At 41.4% G+C, this 14,455-nt stretch overlaps 3 protein-coding genes across 3 annotated transcripts; 1 reads left to right on the forward strand and 2 right to left on the reverse strand.

Moving 5' to 3' along the window:
- Positions 1-448: 448 nt before the first annotated feature.
- ogfod2 (2-oxoglutarate and iron-dependent oxygenase domain containing 2) lies at positions 449-4,758 on the reverse strand. The gene is made up of 7 exons (XM_084024619.1): positions 4,513-4,758; positions 4,354-4,410; positions 3,335-3,445; positions 3,143-3,242; positions 2,599-2,723; positions 2,008-2,265; positions 449-1,161 (listed from the first exon to the last, which is right to left on the reverse strand). Exons 1-7 carry the CDS (start codon positions 4,645-4,647, stop codon positions 892-894), a joined length of 1,056 nt encoding a protein of 351 aa, XP_083880745.1. The 5' UTR covers positions 4,648-4,758; the 3' UTR covers positions 449-891.
- A 1,311-nt stretch (positions 4,759-6,069) lies between these two features.
- On the forward strand, positions 6,070-9,654 carry LOC311023108 (gypsy retrotransposon integrase-like protein 1). The gene is made up of 8 exons (XM_084024772.1): positions 6,070-6,412; positions 6,892-7,085; positions 7,172-7,283; positions 7,376-7,514; positions 7,791-7,845; positions 7,925-8,182; positions 8,253-8,369; positions 8,669-9,654. The coding sequence occupies exons 1-8, from the start codon at positions 6,244-6,246 to the stop codon at positions 8,924-8,926; spliced, it is 1,302 nt and encodes a 433-aa protein (XP_083880898.1). The 5' UTR covers positions 6,070-6,243; the 3' UTR covers positions 8,927-9,654.
- Positions 9,655-11,536: 1,882 nt separating this feature from the next.
- Positions 11,537-13,436, reverse strand: LOC311023119 (uncharacterized protein). The gene is made up of 2 exons (XM_084024786.1): positions 13,186-13,436; positions 11,537-13,033 (listed from the first exon to the last, which is right to left on the reverse strand). The coding sequence occupies exons 1-2, from the start codon at positions 13,355-13,357 to the stop codon at positions 12,186-12,188; spliced, it is 1,020 nt and encodes a 339-aa protein (XP_083880912.1). The 5' UTR covers positions 13,358-13,436; the 3' UTR covers positions 11,537-12,185.
- Positions 13,437-14,455: the final 1,019 nt, after the last annotated feature.

A 14,455-nucleotide genomic window follows, 5' to 3' on the forward strand; every position in this document is an offset into this window, starting at 1 on the left:
ACGCATTGCTTTCATCCTTGAGGTCTAAGAAACATGTTCAATTCTAGCTGAAATGAAAAATCTCTCATATTCAGCACAGCTCTTCAACAAGATATGGTTTCTTTGCATATCTCCGTGCATTTCCGTCCGGAGGGACTAAGACTTGGGATCAGACGGCAACTTCTGGTTCGGAAAATGAAAACAAATCCGAAGTGGCTTAAACATCATCAGGGGCGACTCTTCTGGTAGCAAAAGACAAGTCCGTTGACCAAACCCAAATATTTCTTGAGAACAATCGTCCTGACCTGGCATCGGGGTCAGGTTCCCACATTAGTGTAGCTCCAAACATAACAGGACCAACTTCGATCCCAGGCCTCATGTTGGTGTTGGAATTAATGAAAGAGATAGACAGTCAGAGCGGACATATCTCCAGTTTTTAATTACTTTGGCACAAAATTTAGAATAACAATGCAGGCTTGATCATTGTTTTTTTTTATTATGATTGGACTAATATTTGGTATTAATAGTCACAATAAATAAAGTAAAAAAAAAATAGTTTCATCACAAAATGGGACAAGGCACCAGTCATCTCAAAACACAGAATTAGTACCATTACATGTACATATAATACATATTCATCATTCCAATTTGGAATGCAGTGCACAAAATGTGTCATTAGAATTAATTCCATTTTCATACCCATTCAGTGTAATCTTGATTTAGTCTCCAACAATCAAACTGTAGCTTATCCACTGGCAGGATATGTATATGGGTATTTTTAAGTAATGTATTCCTACAGCATCCACCTGAGGGAGCAGCAATCATCATGTCTGCAATTCCCTTGGTGACGCCAAAATCGAATATTTCACATCTCACAGTGAATGACTTAAAGGCCGACAGCAGCAGGTAACGTCACGTCAACACACATGAAGCGTTCAGCGGAGCATCGGCGGGTTCGTTGGTGAACCCGTCAGCAAAGCCCTCCCCTTCCACCAGAGTCGGCCTCCTGTTGCACATGGGGCACAGTTTGTTGCGTTCTTGTGAGGCTCTCATCCAGATGATGAGGTTCCAGCGCTGGCCCGACGAGATGGGCAGGGCCCCGTGCATGTGTTGGCCACGGTGGAGGAGACCCTCGGCCACCCTGTGTTCAACCTCCGAACACTCCATCTCACTTAAAGGCACCTGCAGGCGGCAACACAGCCACGCACTTAAGACATGATTCAGCATTTTTATATGCAAAACAACTATGATAATATATTCAAAATATTAAGGATTTGTTTCTAGACTTTCTTAAGTGCCAGAAAAGATTTTATCAGAGATGATTCTTGATTTTGACATGAACATTGTGATCTTTCTCAACATCTGTTCTTAGAGGCCATTACTGCAGGTCAGGTTATCTAGAAGTCTGTGTAATAGAACTTAGGGATTCTAAATTCCCAAGCATTTAATGAAATGTGTCATGATAAAATCCCACCACCAGGAAAATCTTCTTGGAACTCACTGTTAAATGTATGGAAGCCCTGAGACGCAAGTGGGGAAAAAAAATCCAGTGATCCATTTTCTAAGTCAAGATTACGTTTGAGACTTAAGAACAGGTGAAAAAAACGTTTTGCCTAAATAGTTTTTTTAAGTTAATTTTAATCTGTAAAAACAGAAGAAAAAAAACAACAAACATTGTTATTGGACAGGATTTTGTTTGTTTTTGGAATTCTCATTTAGACCTAATAGTACAAGCATCCATGTCATTTTAGGTGGGTTAGGTGGCATAACTTTCTTACACACAATATACAGTATGTAACTTGTTTTCATAGATAAAAGGAACATCAAAACAAAAAACGTTTTCCCCATCTGTTCTTTGGTCATACACACAGTAGAGAACACAATGTAGGCTCAGACAATGGATCAGCAGAATTTGTTTTTTAGTCTCCGTGGCGCATGAGCACAAGGCATGGTGGTTGCACGTATGGTAATACTTGTAATAACAGTAGCAGGAGCAACATTATTATAGTATCATAACCATAAGTTCACCTGTCTCATATCACCAAAATAAAGGTTGCCCTCTGTGAAGTCCTTGCCCAGGGAAACATTAAGAGTGACCTCTGCATTGTCGTAATGGTAGCTCAGGTCCAGGTCTTCATTCATGTCATATTTAACAACAAAGGCCTTGTGGCTGTCCAGACAGCATCCCCCACAGTCTGGGTACAGCTGGGAGGTGAGCGGCTGCAGGTAGAGCTCCCGGAGGGGCGTGAGGAAGCCCTCGTCAAACCCCAGTTCATTCAGGAGGATCTGGAAGAGGATGAATAAAGGAACCCTCATGTTTCATTCCCTGACCTTATCATGACTGTGAATATTATTAAAAGTCAGACCTTTTTCATGGCTTCAACATTTTATAGCTTCGTAATTTAAGGTTTCACTCCATCTTGGCTCAAATACATAAGGCTCTGAATTTTTAAAGTGAGCTGCCCCTTAAATGTAAATCTTCAACCGCTTATCCGGTGTCGGGTCGCGCCTTAAATGTAAATGATCCAGTCATGGCACTATAAAGATTAAATCTGAATGATGGAGCCGTGATTAAATGGTGATTTAAGGTGTTTCAGCTTGTGGGAGTGCATACGTTACCCCATAATGGTTCATGGTGTTGGGTCTTCCTTTCGGGGCAGAGGACTGCTCAAAGTGCTCCAGCTCCTCAACCAGCTCCTCACAGAAGCTTTTCTCAAACACGGGGAAGCGATAAACCCTCGGAGCTTCAACAGAAAGATGGCAATCAATTCAAGACTTGTCATAATACATCAATTATATTATTGGTGGTGAGATCAATAAAAACAAATGAGAGCAAAGTAAAAGTTACTTTTGGCTTTTTTAATCGAAAAGTCACACTTTTTGTAGAGATTTTACACCCAACAGCCTCATATTCTAATTAGTGTATGTATGAGGTCTGAACATTGATTTTTTTTTTTCATTTTATGTAAGCATTCTGCGTGCAATATGTCTGATTATCATACTACATTGTAAATCTGAGGCTCTGAAACATTTTGGGCATCTCACGCTCGCACTACATTATGAGTACTAATAATACGGATCGATCCTTTGTATTGAAAGTGAGCTGCTACTTCTTAGTTCACCATTATCCTCTATGAGTCAGTTAAAGCACTTTTCATCTTACCTGCCTCTTCCTCCAACAAGCCTCGGAGTCCTTCTGCTCTGATGTCACTGCCTCGACAGTACTCAACAATCTGCCTGAACTTGGTTGTGAGGAAGGACTCCTGATGAAAGATGTTGAGCAGATGTGTCTCAGCAAGGTGTTAACAGCACATCATTCATGACACGTCAAGCAGTGGCTGAATGCAGAACGTACCTGCAGATGGTAGACATGAGGATGGAGAGACTGGTACGTGTCTTTTATAGCAGAGGCTCTCTGGGCAGACGTCACGCCTAGACACCTTCGCCTGTCTACTTCCTGTGAAATCTAAACAGAGCAGCCGTACAGTTAAGTTGGGACGTAGGGCAAACTGCAGAAGCATAAGGAACGCTATCTCATGATCACATCTTTAGCTCAACATCTTATGATACATTGCTCTCTAGTGATCATAACTTAATGATCTTGTTATGTCATAACATGGGGGTCCAGATTAGGTGTACAAACTGTATGCTCTAGCATTTTGGCTCCATGCTGGTCTACCCAGATGCCTCTTTCTCTTGAGGCCATCAATCACACTGTGATCATATTATTACATAGAATTAAACTGTCATCTCTGATATGAGGAGACTGCAACTATTGCAGTCTAATTAAGCAGTTATTCATATTATTAATGTCTTTGATAAATCTATTAATAATAATAATAATAATAATAATAATAATAAATATAATATAATATAATATAATATAATATAATATACAAACATACACAAAGATAATGTCGATCACACTTCCAGGTGAAGTCCTAACTGTAGCCCGAACTACAGTGGTTGTTTGAGGCTAATATCAATATACGGGAACTTGAAATTTGTTTTTTAGGTTGTTGTTGTCGTTGGTATGCTTTTTTAATTTTTAATTAATGTTTATTTATTTATTTTTCTATTTTACACTAAATGGACTGTAATTTACTAAATGAGCATCATGTTGTTTTGAAGCAGAATTTAAACTAAGACTGAGACCATAAACTCATATTTACTGAGATAATAAATCAAGTGAGACCCTAACCTCAACCCTTTCTGCCACCAGAGGAGTCGCCCCCGGGTGGCCAGCGAGAGAACGCAGGTTTGAGTCACATCAGCATGGGCTTCACTTTTCACACTCAGTCAGTCAGTCAGTCAGTCTGAACCTTGGACAGTTGGTTCTGTCGCGCACAGACGGTTCAAACGCAGCTTTCTTACCTTGTTGAGCACATCCTGGAACTGTTGCTCCGTCACGCATCCGAGCCTCTGAAGCAGCTGCGCAGCAGGAATTAAACGTACAATACACACTAGTCAGTAGAGTTTACACATCGGACATGTCACTCACTTGTTATAACGATGTAACTAACACCCACTCACGGCTTGGTAGTCAAGTCGGAACTGCTGCTCGGATAAAAAGCGGACATGGATCTTGTAGTCCTCCAGGAAAATATTGTCAGTAGAAAAACAGTTACAGATATAAAACCGACGATTTCCATCTTCCTCGTTTGTCATCACTGAGTGTTTTTAATGAAATGCTTGAATAAAGACGAAGTGCGTAGTTGCGCAGACATGCCAAGTCTGTAGTGTTTACTGACAAGCTACATGGCTGCTTCTCTGGCAACAAACGAGCATTGCACTTCCGGTTATCAGTCTTCAAAATAAAATGACCTCTCTACAATTCCAATGTTGCATATATGTTTTAGAGTTTAGAGGAAAAAGTAGCCAAATCAAATCCGACCATAAATGTAACCTTGCATTTACCGGTACTGCTTGTTATCGCCAAATTTGCAGTTGTATCTACACATTGTGCCCACGAGATTGTAGAAACTCGCACTATAATAGAAAAAAATGCTATAAATACAATATTGCAATTTATGCAACCGACATAAATGGAAATAGTGACCACTACGGTATAACTAAAATTCTCCATTGTTTATAACTCGGGGACATCAGGTTAGACATTCAACGTAAAACTGTCTAACTCGACATCCTAGACCAGGGGTGCCAGGGTTACGGCCCGACTGTACGTCGCATCCGGCCCGCGGGTGATAAGGGGAGAATATTTTAATTAATATTTTATCTTTTTTTTTTTAATATATACCGTAAATCCTCTAATACTGGCCTGTATTCTATTACCGGCCAGTCACATTGGCCGGGGCAAGTGTCGACAGGCAGCGTTACTTCCACCCTTCCCATTCATTGTCAGGTTCGCGTCGCGAAGATTTTGGCTGAGGCTATATTAAAGGATTTACGGTATGCCCTGCAACGCATTCGACTCACGGCGAGTGTAGAGACGGTGCGCCGCTGCCTCCCGCAAGCTCTCGAAAATCTTTTAAACTGAATGTTGTCGATCTAAAATAAAGACAGATTCAGCAACTGCATAGATTATCTCTCCCTTAAAATGTTTTCAGAAACACGTTTCGGTGAACTATTGTCGTAAAATAAGAGAAAGTTTCCAAACGAGCCGCCATGTTGGTCGGTTTGAAATCCGGGAGCAGACAGGACAGCTGTGAAAGCGATCGTCCAATCAGGTGCAGCCATGAAGTGTGCACGTGATTGTATGAAGGAGAGCGCCTGTCAATCATCCTCCTTTGTAATGTATGTAATTTAGGCCTTATTGTGAGGCTATTTTGGTGCCAATGCAATTTCTTTTTGATGTGTAGGCCTTCATGAATAATTTCAAATAGCCTACCTATCCATGTGTTGAGTCAATGTTTGGCCTTTTCAGTCCGAAAGTCTAATCCGGCCCCCTGAGGTCTCACTTGAAAAAAACCTGTCCAATTTCACCCTGGCATCCCTGTCCTAGACAGTCCCATAGATTTGTAAATAGAAAGGAGACAGACAGGAAGTACCAAAGGTTATCAAGAGGGGGCGCTAATTCAACAAAGTTGACTACCAACCGCGTGATCGCAATAGTAGAAGAAGATAAAGAAGACGCCAGCACAAGCGTTGTAGCTTCATCCTGATGCGGTTTTGTTGTGGATTATTTGTCGCCCTTGGCAGTAGTTTGCTCTCCGTCTAAATGTGCCGATTGACAGTCAGCATACTTTTGTTTATTACGGTTTATAAAGGCTGGCCATTCTACTAATCTGTGGAGTCGAAGCGGAAATGTTAAGCGTGGAGTCGTTGCAAGTGGCTGAGGAGGAGGTGGTTGAGTCCAGCTCCAATAAACTCGGTGACATTTACACTTTCGTGGCTAAAGGCTGCTTTCCTCAGACGATGAGTCGTTTACGAAAGAAGAATCTCAAAAGATACGCCCAGAAATTTATCGTCGATGGTAAGGTTTGATTTAAAACCTTGATTAACCCCCAAAACAACAAGAATGCATCGTTTCCCTGTAGCTCCAGTAAACTTCTGCGTGTCTGCTTCACGGACTTCCTTTAAAAAACGACCAATTTAGAATCGCTTTTCTTGTTGGAAAGTGTAATATTCTATGAAGGTGTAGGAAATGAGTGTTTCACTTTAACCTGCACTTTAAAACTCACTTCAGTACTGTGCTTAGATGGAAGAGAAATATGGGAATAACATTGTAACTCTTTATAAAAGTACATTTTCTGAAGATAATTTTTTTTAGTAAATAGAGTTTATGCCAAACTGAAAGGTTGTCCTTTCAATAGGGCCACGTTTTGCTTTCATCTATATGCCAGTAAATACTTGTTTTCTTTAATGAAGTATGGTGTGACGTTCTCTTCACACGCATTCACAAATCCAAATAAGTGTGTCCCAGCAATCTCTCCATTGGTCTGTGCATTCAAGAGGGCAAGCTGTACTATGTGGGACCCAAGAAAGACGAGAAGAGGGAGGTGGTGATCGAGGCGGACAGGAAGAGGCAGATTTTTCTCGACTGCCACTTCAATGACATCGGTCATCACCTGGGCCAAAAGAAGACCGTCCACAGGATCCAGAGCAAGTACTACTGGCTGGGGATCGTCAAGGACGTGGTGGACTGGGTAGCCATCTTTATGACAACCGTGTTCTGTTAATGTGACTGAGACGTGAAGATAATTGTGTTGAACTTTCCCGCTTACTGTTTCAGATAAAAGTCTGTGAGACGTGTCAGCACACAGAGAGGAATAAAAACCTGGCGAGGACCGTCCGGCCTATAAAAGTGGACGCACCATGGGATATTGTTGGGATTGACGTTATAGGTATTTGGCTCATTTAATACATCAAATACTATATTTCTGCTGTATGATTTCTTCACACACTTTGAGATCTGTTTCTCTCACCTCGTTCCCAGGGCCTTTCCCAGAGACACGGCAAGGCAACACCAGCGTTACAGTCCTCATCGATTACTTCAGCAAATGGCCAGAAGCGTTTCCAGTGCAGAAGACAGACTCCCTCTCTGTTGCAAAATGTATTTCCAAATGCATATACAGGTAGAAGGATGTAGCAAAACCTTAAATACTCACATTTAGTTCAAAACAAGGGTTTTAAGAATATAATCTACTGATGAATTTGGATTAGTAATTTGCCAGTATGTGACCGTTTTCATGCCCCCCAAAACCAATTGATTTAGTGTTTTTCATAACTCATGCCACAAATGCGATCAAATATTTGATAAATGGCCACAATCAGGATGTTGCCATTTGATTCGGACCCCTGTTTGTTTTTAAAACCTGAAACTGAAGACATTCCGATCTTTGTCTAACCAGGTTTGGAGCCCCTAAAACAATAGTGTGTACCCAGAATACTGACTTTTGTGATGAGGTGAGTCACAATAAAAGGATTAGACGTTGTTGCAGTGCTGTGGACCAGTTTGATCAGTGTCCCCACTGGTGTCTTCTAGGTGACAAAGCTGCTGTGCGACAGGTGGAGCATTGTGCAGAAGGTGTCTCCTCTAGATCAACCTCAGCTCAACCCGCTCCACGACTCCACAAGTCCTTTACTGAAGGAGGCCATTGTGCGGATGGTGACGGAGAAACAGGCCGAGTGGGACGACTTCCTGGACCCCGTGCTGTTTCTGTTCAGGACGTCCACCAACCCCACGACCAAGTTCAGCCCTTACTCCCTCATGTTCAACAGGAAAGCTCATTTGCCGAACGAGGTATTACTAACCGTCGAGAGCAAAACAAACTGTGTTGTTTGTTTCCGCTAACTAATTTGACTTCATCTAGACTACGTTGAGCCTGCTGAACTATGACGACCACGAGCAGGATATGTATTCCACGAAGGAGAAGGCCTCGACGTATATGACCGTAATGCAGGAGCAGCAGAACTCCGTCAAGCAGCTGGTAATTAAGTTTATGTGTTTCAGGGTGGTGGTGAAAGAAATAGTGCGGAGCCCTATAAAGCAAGAACAATCCGTATCAGATTGGTGTCAAGAATCTGCTCGCTTTCTTTTCTGCTGATGCAATCCGTGACTCCTAACCATCAAGAGTTTTATGATATATTCAGAAACATTCACAAATACATTTATGTGACATATCGTTATGTGGAGAGAAACTACTCAGCTCAGCTGTTTAATATTTATTTTGTCAACAACTTGGTTCCCTTCTGTCTTGTGTCTGAATGTGTTGTGTTCCACTTTCAGGTGATAGCCAACATGAACGCAGCCTACAAACAAGAGAAGAAGAAGAACGCCAAGCGCAGGACAGATAACATGCCCTCGATGACCTTCAAAATCACAGATCCTCTGTTTGGAGCGGCAGACTCGCCCTCCCCGAAAAAACTGAAAGACAGTATATATTTATCTTTTCCCGTCGAGACGGTGCTGGCCACCGAGCAGAGCAGTTCGCAGGACATGAAGACGGCGTTAGCGTATCACTTGGCTGAGTCCGACATCCACTGAGGACGACTTTGGGCAAAAGAATTGGAGACAAATAAGTGAAGCAGGACTACATGTTGTCCCTAAGCTGCCTGGAGTCTTGGACAGAAGATGTAAATCCAGATGTTGGTGAAATGAATGTGATGATTAGTCACGTCAGCTGGTTGGTGATTCTCTTGTAGATGAATCTGACAATAAGGCACAGAATCCATGGGCCAAAGGAATGGGAATAAACATTGACCTCCATTAATTTTTTAGATTTTCCACCTATTTCCCTCCAAAATAAAACCCCCAAAAACATTGTTTCCAATAATAACTACGACACTTTAAAATAAAGGTATTGTTTCTTTGTGTAGCCTTGGTGTATAGTCATTATGGCACATGTGTTGCTCATGAGGATTTGTTTGTTGCCCAGTGGTGTGTATTTGCGGACGAACATTGGCCCTGCTGATCTCAGTTTCACACTTGGGAACATTAAAGCTGAGAGTTGCATATTAACAGTAGCATCAGCATTTATTTAGAGTGCTGTTTTGCTCTCTACCAACTCGCTAACTTTGTCTGGCATTTGGTCTCTTTCAGAGCTTTTTTAAATGTAAATGACCTGCCTGCTGCTGCTGAGAACACTGTTGAAGAGAGCAGTGAAAGTGATGTATAAATATGTCTAAAACATGTATAGTGTACAGTGGCAAGAAACAGTATGTGAACCTTTTTGAATATCATGGTTTTCTGAATAAATTTGTCATAAAATGTGATCTGATATTCATCAAAATCAAGGGTATTGACAAATATAATGTGTCTGAAATAATAACATGACATTTTTTTTAACTTTGATCCCTATGTATTGAGAAAAATCAAAACAACCTCATAGTGCTTGTGGAAAAAGTATGTGAACCCTTGAGTTAATGACCTCAAACAGTAAGATTTTAGCACACCTGGAGTCTTGTTAAGATGATAAGTTTGGAGGTGTGGACTACAGCTCTTTTGACTGATAAAAACCCCTCAAACTTTTGGAGTTTGCTCTGCACAAGAAGAACACGCTTATGTGAGCCATGCCTTGCCAAAAAGAGCTTTCAGAGGATCTACGATCAATAATTGTTGATTTACATAAAGCTGGCAGAGTTACAAAGTTATTTCAAAGAAAGATTGAACTATTTGGAAAAAACAGTGTTGCAATCATGATTTGGACTTGCTTTGCTGCATCAGGGCCTTGAGGGGAAGATGAATTCCCAAGTATATCAGACAATTCAGGATAATGTGAGACTTTCTGTATGTTAGCTGAAACTCTGTAGAAGGTGGGTGATGCAACAGGACAACGACCAATATCACCGGAGCAAGTCCACAACAGAATGGCTTCAGAAAAACAAAATCCGCCTTTTGGAGTGGCCAAGTCCGAGTCCAGACCTCAACCCAATAGAGATGCTAGGATTGAGTTGAAGAGGGCCAAACACATGAGACGTCCAAAGAATGTGACGGAGCTAAAGCAGTTCTGCCGAGAAGAATGGGCTAAAATTCCTCCAACGATGTGCAGGTCTGATCCACAGCGACGGGAAGCGCCTGGTTTAGGTTATTGCTGCAAAGGGGGAGTAAATCAGTTATTAACTCTAAGGGTTCACTTATCAATCAGTTTCCACTGCCATTTTGAATGTTGAATGTGTGCGTTCAATAAATACATGAAAGATCAGGTTTCTTGTTATTTTAGACACATTATGTTTGTCAATACCCTTGACTTACATGAAGATCAGATCACCTTTTATGACAAATGTATTCAGAAAACAATGAAATTCCAAAAGCATCACGTACTTTTATACGTTATAGTGTAGTATGTGTCAAAAATATGTTATAAATATAGCTGCAAGCAGCATGAGGGGGTCAAGCTGGGCTGCGGAGTTGCTGGGCGGAAACTTCTGACTATCTTGAGTCTATGTAGCAAGTTTGGTGTTGATACAGAAAAATGTGGATTATTATTGCACACCTAGTCGTAAATTCTTAATCATGAATCATTAGTGTGGTTTTGAGAATATACTAAGTTTTTGTTGGGTAATGTTTCACAATGATGGTCACATCATAGCATTAGTTGAGCATTAGTTAAGCATTAACAAACATTAACAGGTAACTAGTGGTCAAAAATCACTAAATCTGTTGAGCATCCTCAGGATGGCGTCCCGAGTCCATGTCCCAAGTTTGGTTTCCATGCATGAAAGTGATGCTGATATATGGATTCACTTCCTGTTTTAACTGATGGTGGCGCTAGAGCGTTCAATGCAGAGGCACACAAATTGATGTGAGTGATTGTGACGTTATGCAGCACAGAGTTGTAAGCAAAGTAAGCAGCATGCATTTCAAAGGATTTACAAGCATAAATGCATGTCAAACATTGAACTAGTGGTGGCGCTAGAGCGTTCAATGAAGAGGCCTGAAAATTGGTGTTCGTGTGTTAAGTTTGGTTACGTTGAGTCAAAGCATCGGTGAGACGTCAGCCCACTTCCTGTTTGAGACTCACATTCTGTCTTCGGACTGTGGGAGGAACCCTGGAGAGAACCCACGCTGACACAGGGAGAACAAGCAAACTCCACACTGAAGGCAGATCCGAACCCGGATTGGAAAAATGTAACATTTATTGCATTTTGGCAGAACATCACACCATTAGCATTACAGCCACAACCACCAAGTCCCAGCTGCTCAGTGTGAAACTGTGATTTTCTCAGAAATGCTGTTGCTCCTACATTCTGTTCTGTATGTAAATACAAAGATGCACCACAAGTGTCACTTTTGGAAGAATTATTACATATGTGAGAATTACTGTGAATCTTGAGCAGGTTAGGGTTGTGTTCTTTGTTCCTGTGACTCCTGCTTTGGGTCTTTGGCTCTGCATTTTGAGTCCCTGTTCCTCGTTAATCCGTGGAGGCTCTTGGTCCTTTGCTTCTAGACTTCAGGGAGAACCTGGTGTTTTTACGTCATCAGCTTAGAAAGCTTTATTGTTAGATAGATACATGAGATCAAATAACAGCAGAACACATCTACAATTTGTGTTTAATCTCGAAGGCGCCCCAAAATACATTTTTCCATGTTTAACCAATTACAAAAAAAATTGAACGACATGCCCACAGACAGAACAGAACAGACCCAAACATCAGAGTCCACAATCCACTCATTTCACCTACTCAGAACTACTCAAATTAAAGCTTCAGACCAATGTGGAATCTTCTCTTGTGGTCTGCCAGGTAACGACGAAGTCTGAACGTGGTCCCACATATTAAGCAAGCAAATGGCTTCTCATGACCATTTACAATTTTATCCGTGTGTGGATTCTCTTGTGGGCCGTTAAGTCCTTATTTAGTCTGAAATCTTTCCCACACATTCCACAAGTATACGGCCTCTCACTCGTGTGGATGGTTAGATGAGAGTTCAATGAAGACATCTGACTGAATCTTTTGCCACAGGTGTTGCAAGAGTATGGTTTCTCACCTGAGTGAACTCTCAGGTGCACGTTCAAGCTTGACTGGTAGCTAAAAGCTTTCCCACACGTGTCACATTTTAAAGTCTTTAAGTAAAAATGTGACCTCTCACTCGTGTGTATTAACAGGTGTCTCTGCAAATTTGACCGATACTTATACATTTTGTTACACGTGTCACATTGGAAAACCGTTTTATCCGTGTGCGTATTACAGTGACTTGACATGTTACGTACATTGTTAATTGGACTTCTTTTCCGAGGTTGATTCTGATGCTTTAGTTCCGCCTCTGCTTTTCTAGTTGATCCCGTGTCTCCATTCTTGCCTCCTCTCTGATCTTGGCTCTGAAAGATGACATGGAGGTTTTCTTCTGGTACCAAAGAGCCAACTGGTATGTTGACTTCATACGCTTTCACTGCTAAGCTGTAATTAGGATTCAAGCACAGAGTCTGATCTTCATCGTGGTCTCTGTCCTCGTATGTAGTGGACATTAAGGTCTCGGTCTCCTGCTTCAGTTCAAGCTGCTCTCCCTCCTGGCTGGTGCAGAGTTCCTCCTGCTCCTCTTTAATCTGTGGAGGCTCTGGGTCCTCCTGGTCCAGACTGGAGTTCCTCTCCTGATGCTGCTGGTCAGAGAGAACCTCCTCCTCTTCCTCCTTACAGACATGTTGCTGTGGGAGCTCTGGAGGGACACAACAAAAACGACACGATACTACTGTGATGGTAGCTTTAAAGAAGAAAGTGCAGACATGCAGGCACTTAACCAATTGTGCTTTTTTTCTATACATATATATTCCTTATATGTATTTTGTATGATAATTCACTTGTATTCACCTATCCTTTGTAACTTGACTTCGGGTTTCCAAACGATATCCAACAGTCTGCGCTGACGGTCGATCTCCTGCTGGTACTCCACGACAGTTGTTTTAAAAACGAAGAATATTTCTTCAGCAGCAGCGGTTAGTCGCTCGCTGACAAACTCTCTCAGATACTCGACCGAAGACATTACTGCTACAGGTGGCAGCGCGACAAAACAATATAATTCAGCAGATACATCTACAGAGCTAACACCATGGCAACCACAGCACTTCTCGTTCACTTCTTCTTTGGGGTTTTACGGCGTCTGCCGTTTCAGTGCTGCCCCCTTCTGGAACAAGTCGTTACTGTGACCAGTGCGCCTCTCAAAAACTCAAACATCCATCTCACTCCTCTCCCTTTCCCTCCATGGATAACCAATTTCTTATATTTCTTTTACTTAAAACAGTAAGTAAAATAGCAAAAATTCACAAGTATAGTTAAATAAACAGATAATTACTATTACAGTTGTACTGACATTTTCCATCTATTTAATTAAGTAGTTAAGTAGTTAAGTTACTATCTATCAAAGAGTGAGTTAAAACAATGGTGACTGATCATGTGACCCACTAATAAAAGGTTTGTACTTGCTGCTTTGCTCAGAAATAAGCACTCCGTGTCTGTGGCGACATTCCCGTACAAAATTAAATGGCGGCGCTCTATATGAGGCTTTTTACATCAGTCAACAGCGGTTGGTCTGCCCAGGTGGAGCTACTCTCTGAAGCGTATGCTGCGTTTCATTGTAATGGGAGCAAACCCACACTGATGAACCTTGATCTTGAAATAGAAAACCTATTAACCCCCCCCCCCCAAAAAAAAATATTAAACCATTAATTGAATAAATTAATAAAAGCTACAATATATTTAAAGAGAGAAAAGTTAAATCAATAATGTCGGAGGATCGCTCTTGTCAGTGATAATTGCATACTATTTTAATGTTATTAACCCAGTGGCGTCAATTCAGCCAAAGCTAAGGTATGGCAAGGTTACTAGTCACATGACTTAACTACAGTATCAATCAATATACATGCCCAGCAAATAATCATAACAAAAGTGACAAGTCTGCTATGTAGCTTATCTGTGTGGTTAGGAACATTTTAACTCTTTTCAAATGCAGTCTCACTCACATTCCGTTAACATAACTATGGACACAAACACTTAACTACGCACGTTAATCAATCAATTCAGTCAAATGTGCCGTTACGCATCCGTTTCCTCATTCTGTTCACTTCACTCACTATGTAATTGC

This window comes from Eutrigla gurnardus (genome assembly GCF_963514095.1).
Source record: "Eutrigla gurnardus genome assembly, chromosome: 13".
In the NCBI taxonomy this organism is placed as follows: Eukaryota; Metazoa; Chordata; class Actinopteri; order Perciformes; family Triglidae; genus Eutrigla; species Eutrigla gurnardus.

What these genes read in the sequence shown, in the direction of transcription:
- ogfod2 (XM_084024619.1), bottom strand. Translation starts at nt 4,647, where the DNA reads ATGACAAACGAGGAAGATGGAAATCGTCGGTTTTATATCTGTAACTGT. An exon ending in TCCAGGATGTGCTCAACAAG is followed by an intron (nt 3,446 to 4,353) that starts GTAAGAAAGCTG and finishes TGCTCTGTTTAG; the next exon opens with ATTTCACAGGAAGTAGACAG. An exon ending in ATTTTGGTGATATGAGACAG is followed by an intron (nt 1,162 to 2,007) that starts GTGAACTTATGG and finishes TGCCGCCTGCAG; the next exon opens with GTGCCTTTAAGTGAGATGGA.
- LOC311023108 (XM_084024772.1), top strand. Translation starts at nt 6,244, where the DNA reads ATGTTAAGCGTGGAGTCGTTGCAAGTGGCTGAGGAGGAGGTGGTTGAG. An exon ending in TCAAGGACGTGGTGGACTGG is followed by an intron (nt 7,086 to 7,171) that starts GTAGCCATCTTT and finishes TTACTGTTTCAG; the next exon opens with ATAAAAGTCTGTGAGACGTG. An exon ending in AGAACTCCGTCAAGCAGCTG is followed by an intron (nt 8,370 to 8,668) that starts GTAATTAAGTTT and finishes TTCCACTTTCAG; the next exon opens with GTGATAGCCAACATGAACGC.
- LOC311023119 (XM_084024786.1), bottom strand. Translation starts at nt 13,357, where the DNA reads ATGTCTTCGGTCGAGTATCTGAGAGAGTTTGTCAGCGAGCGACTAACC. An exon ending in AGTCAAGTTACAAAGGATAG is followed by an intron (nt 13,034 to 13,185) that starts GTGAATACAAGT and finishes GTGTCCCTCCAG; the next exon opens with AGCTCCCACAGCAACATGTC.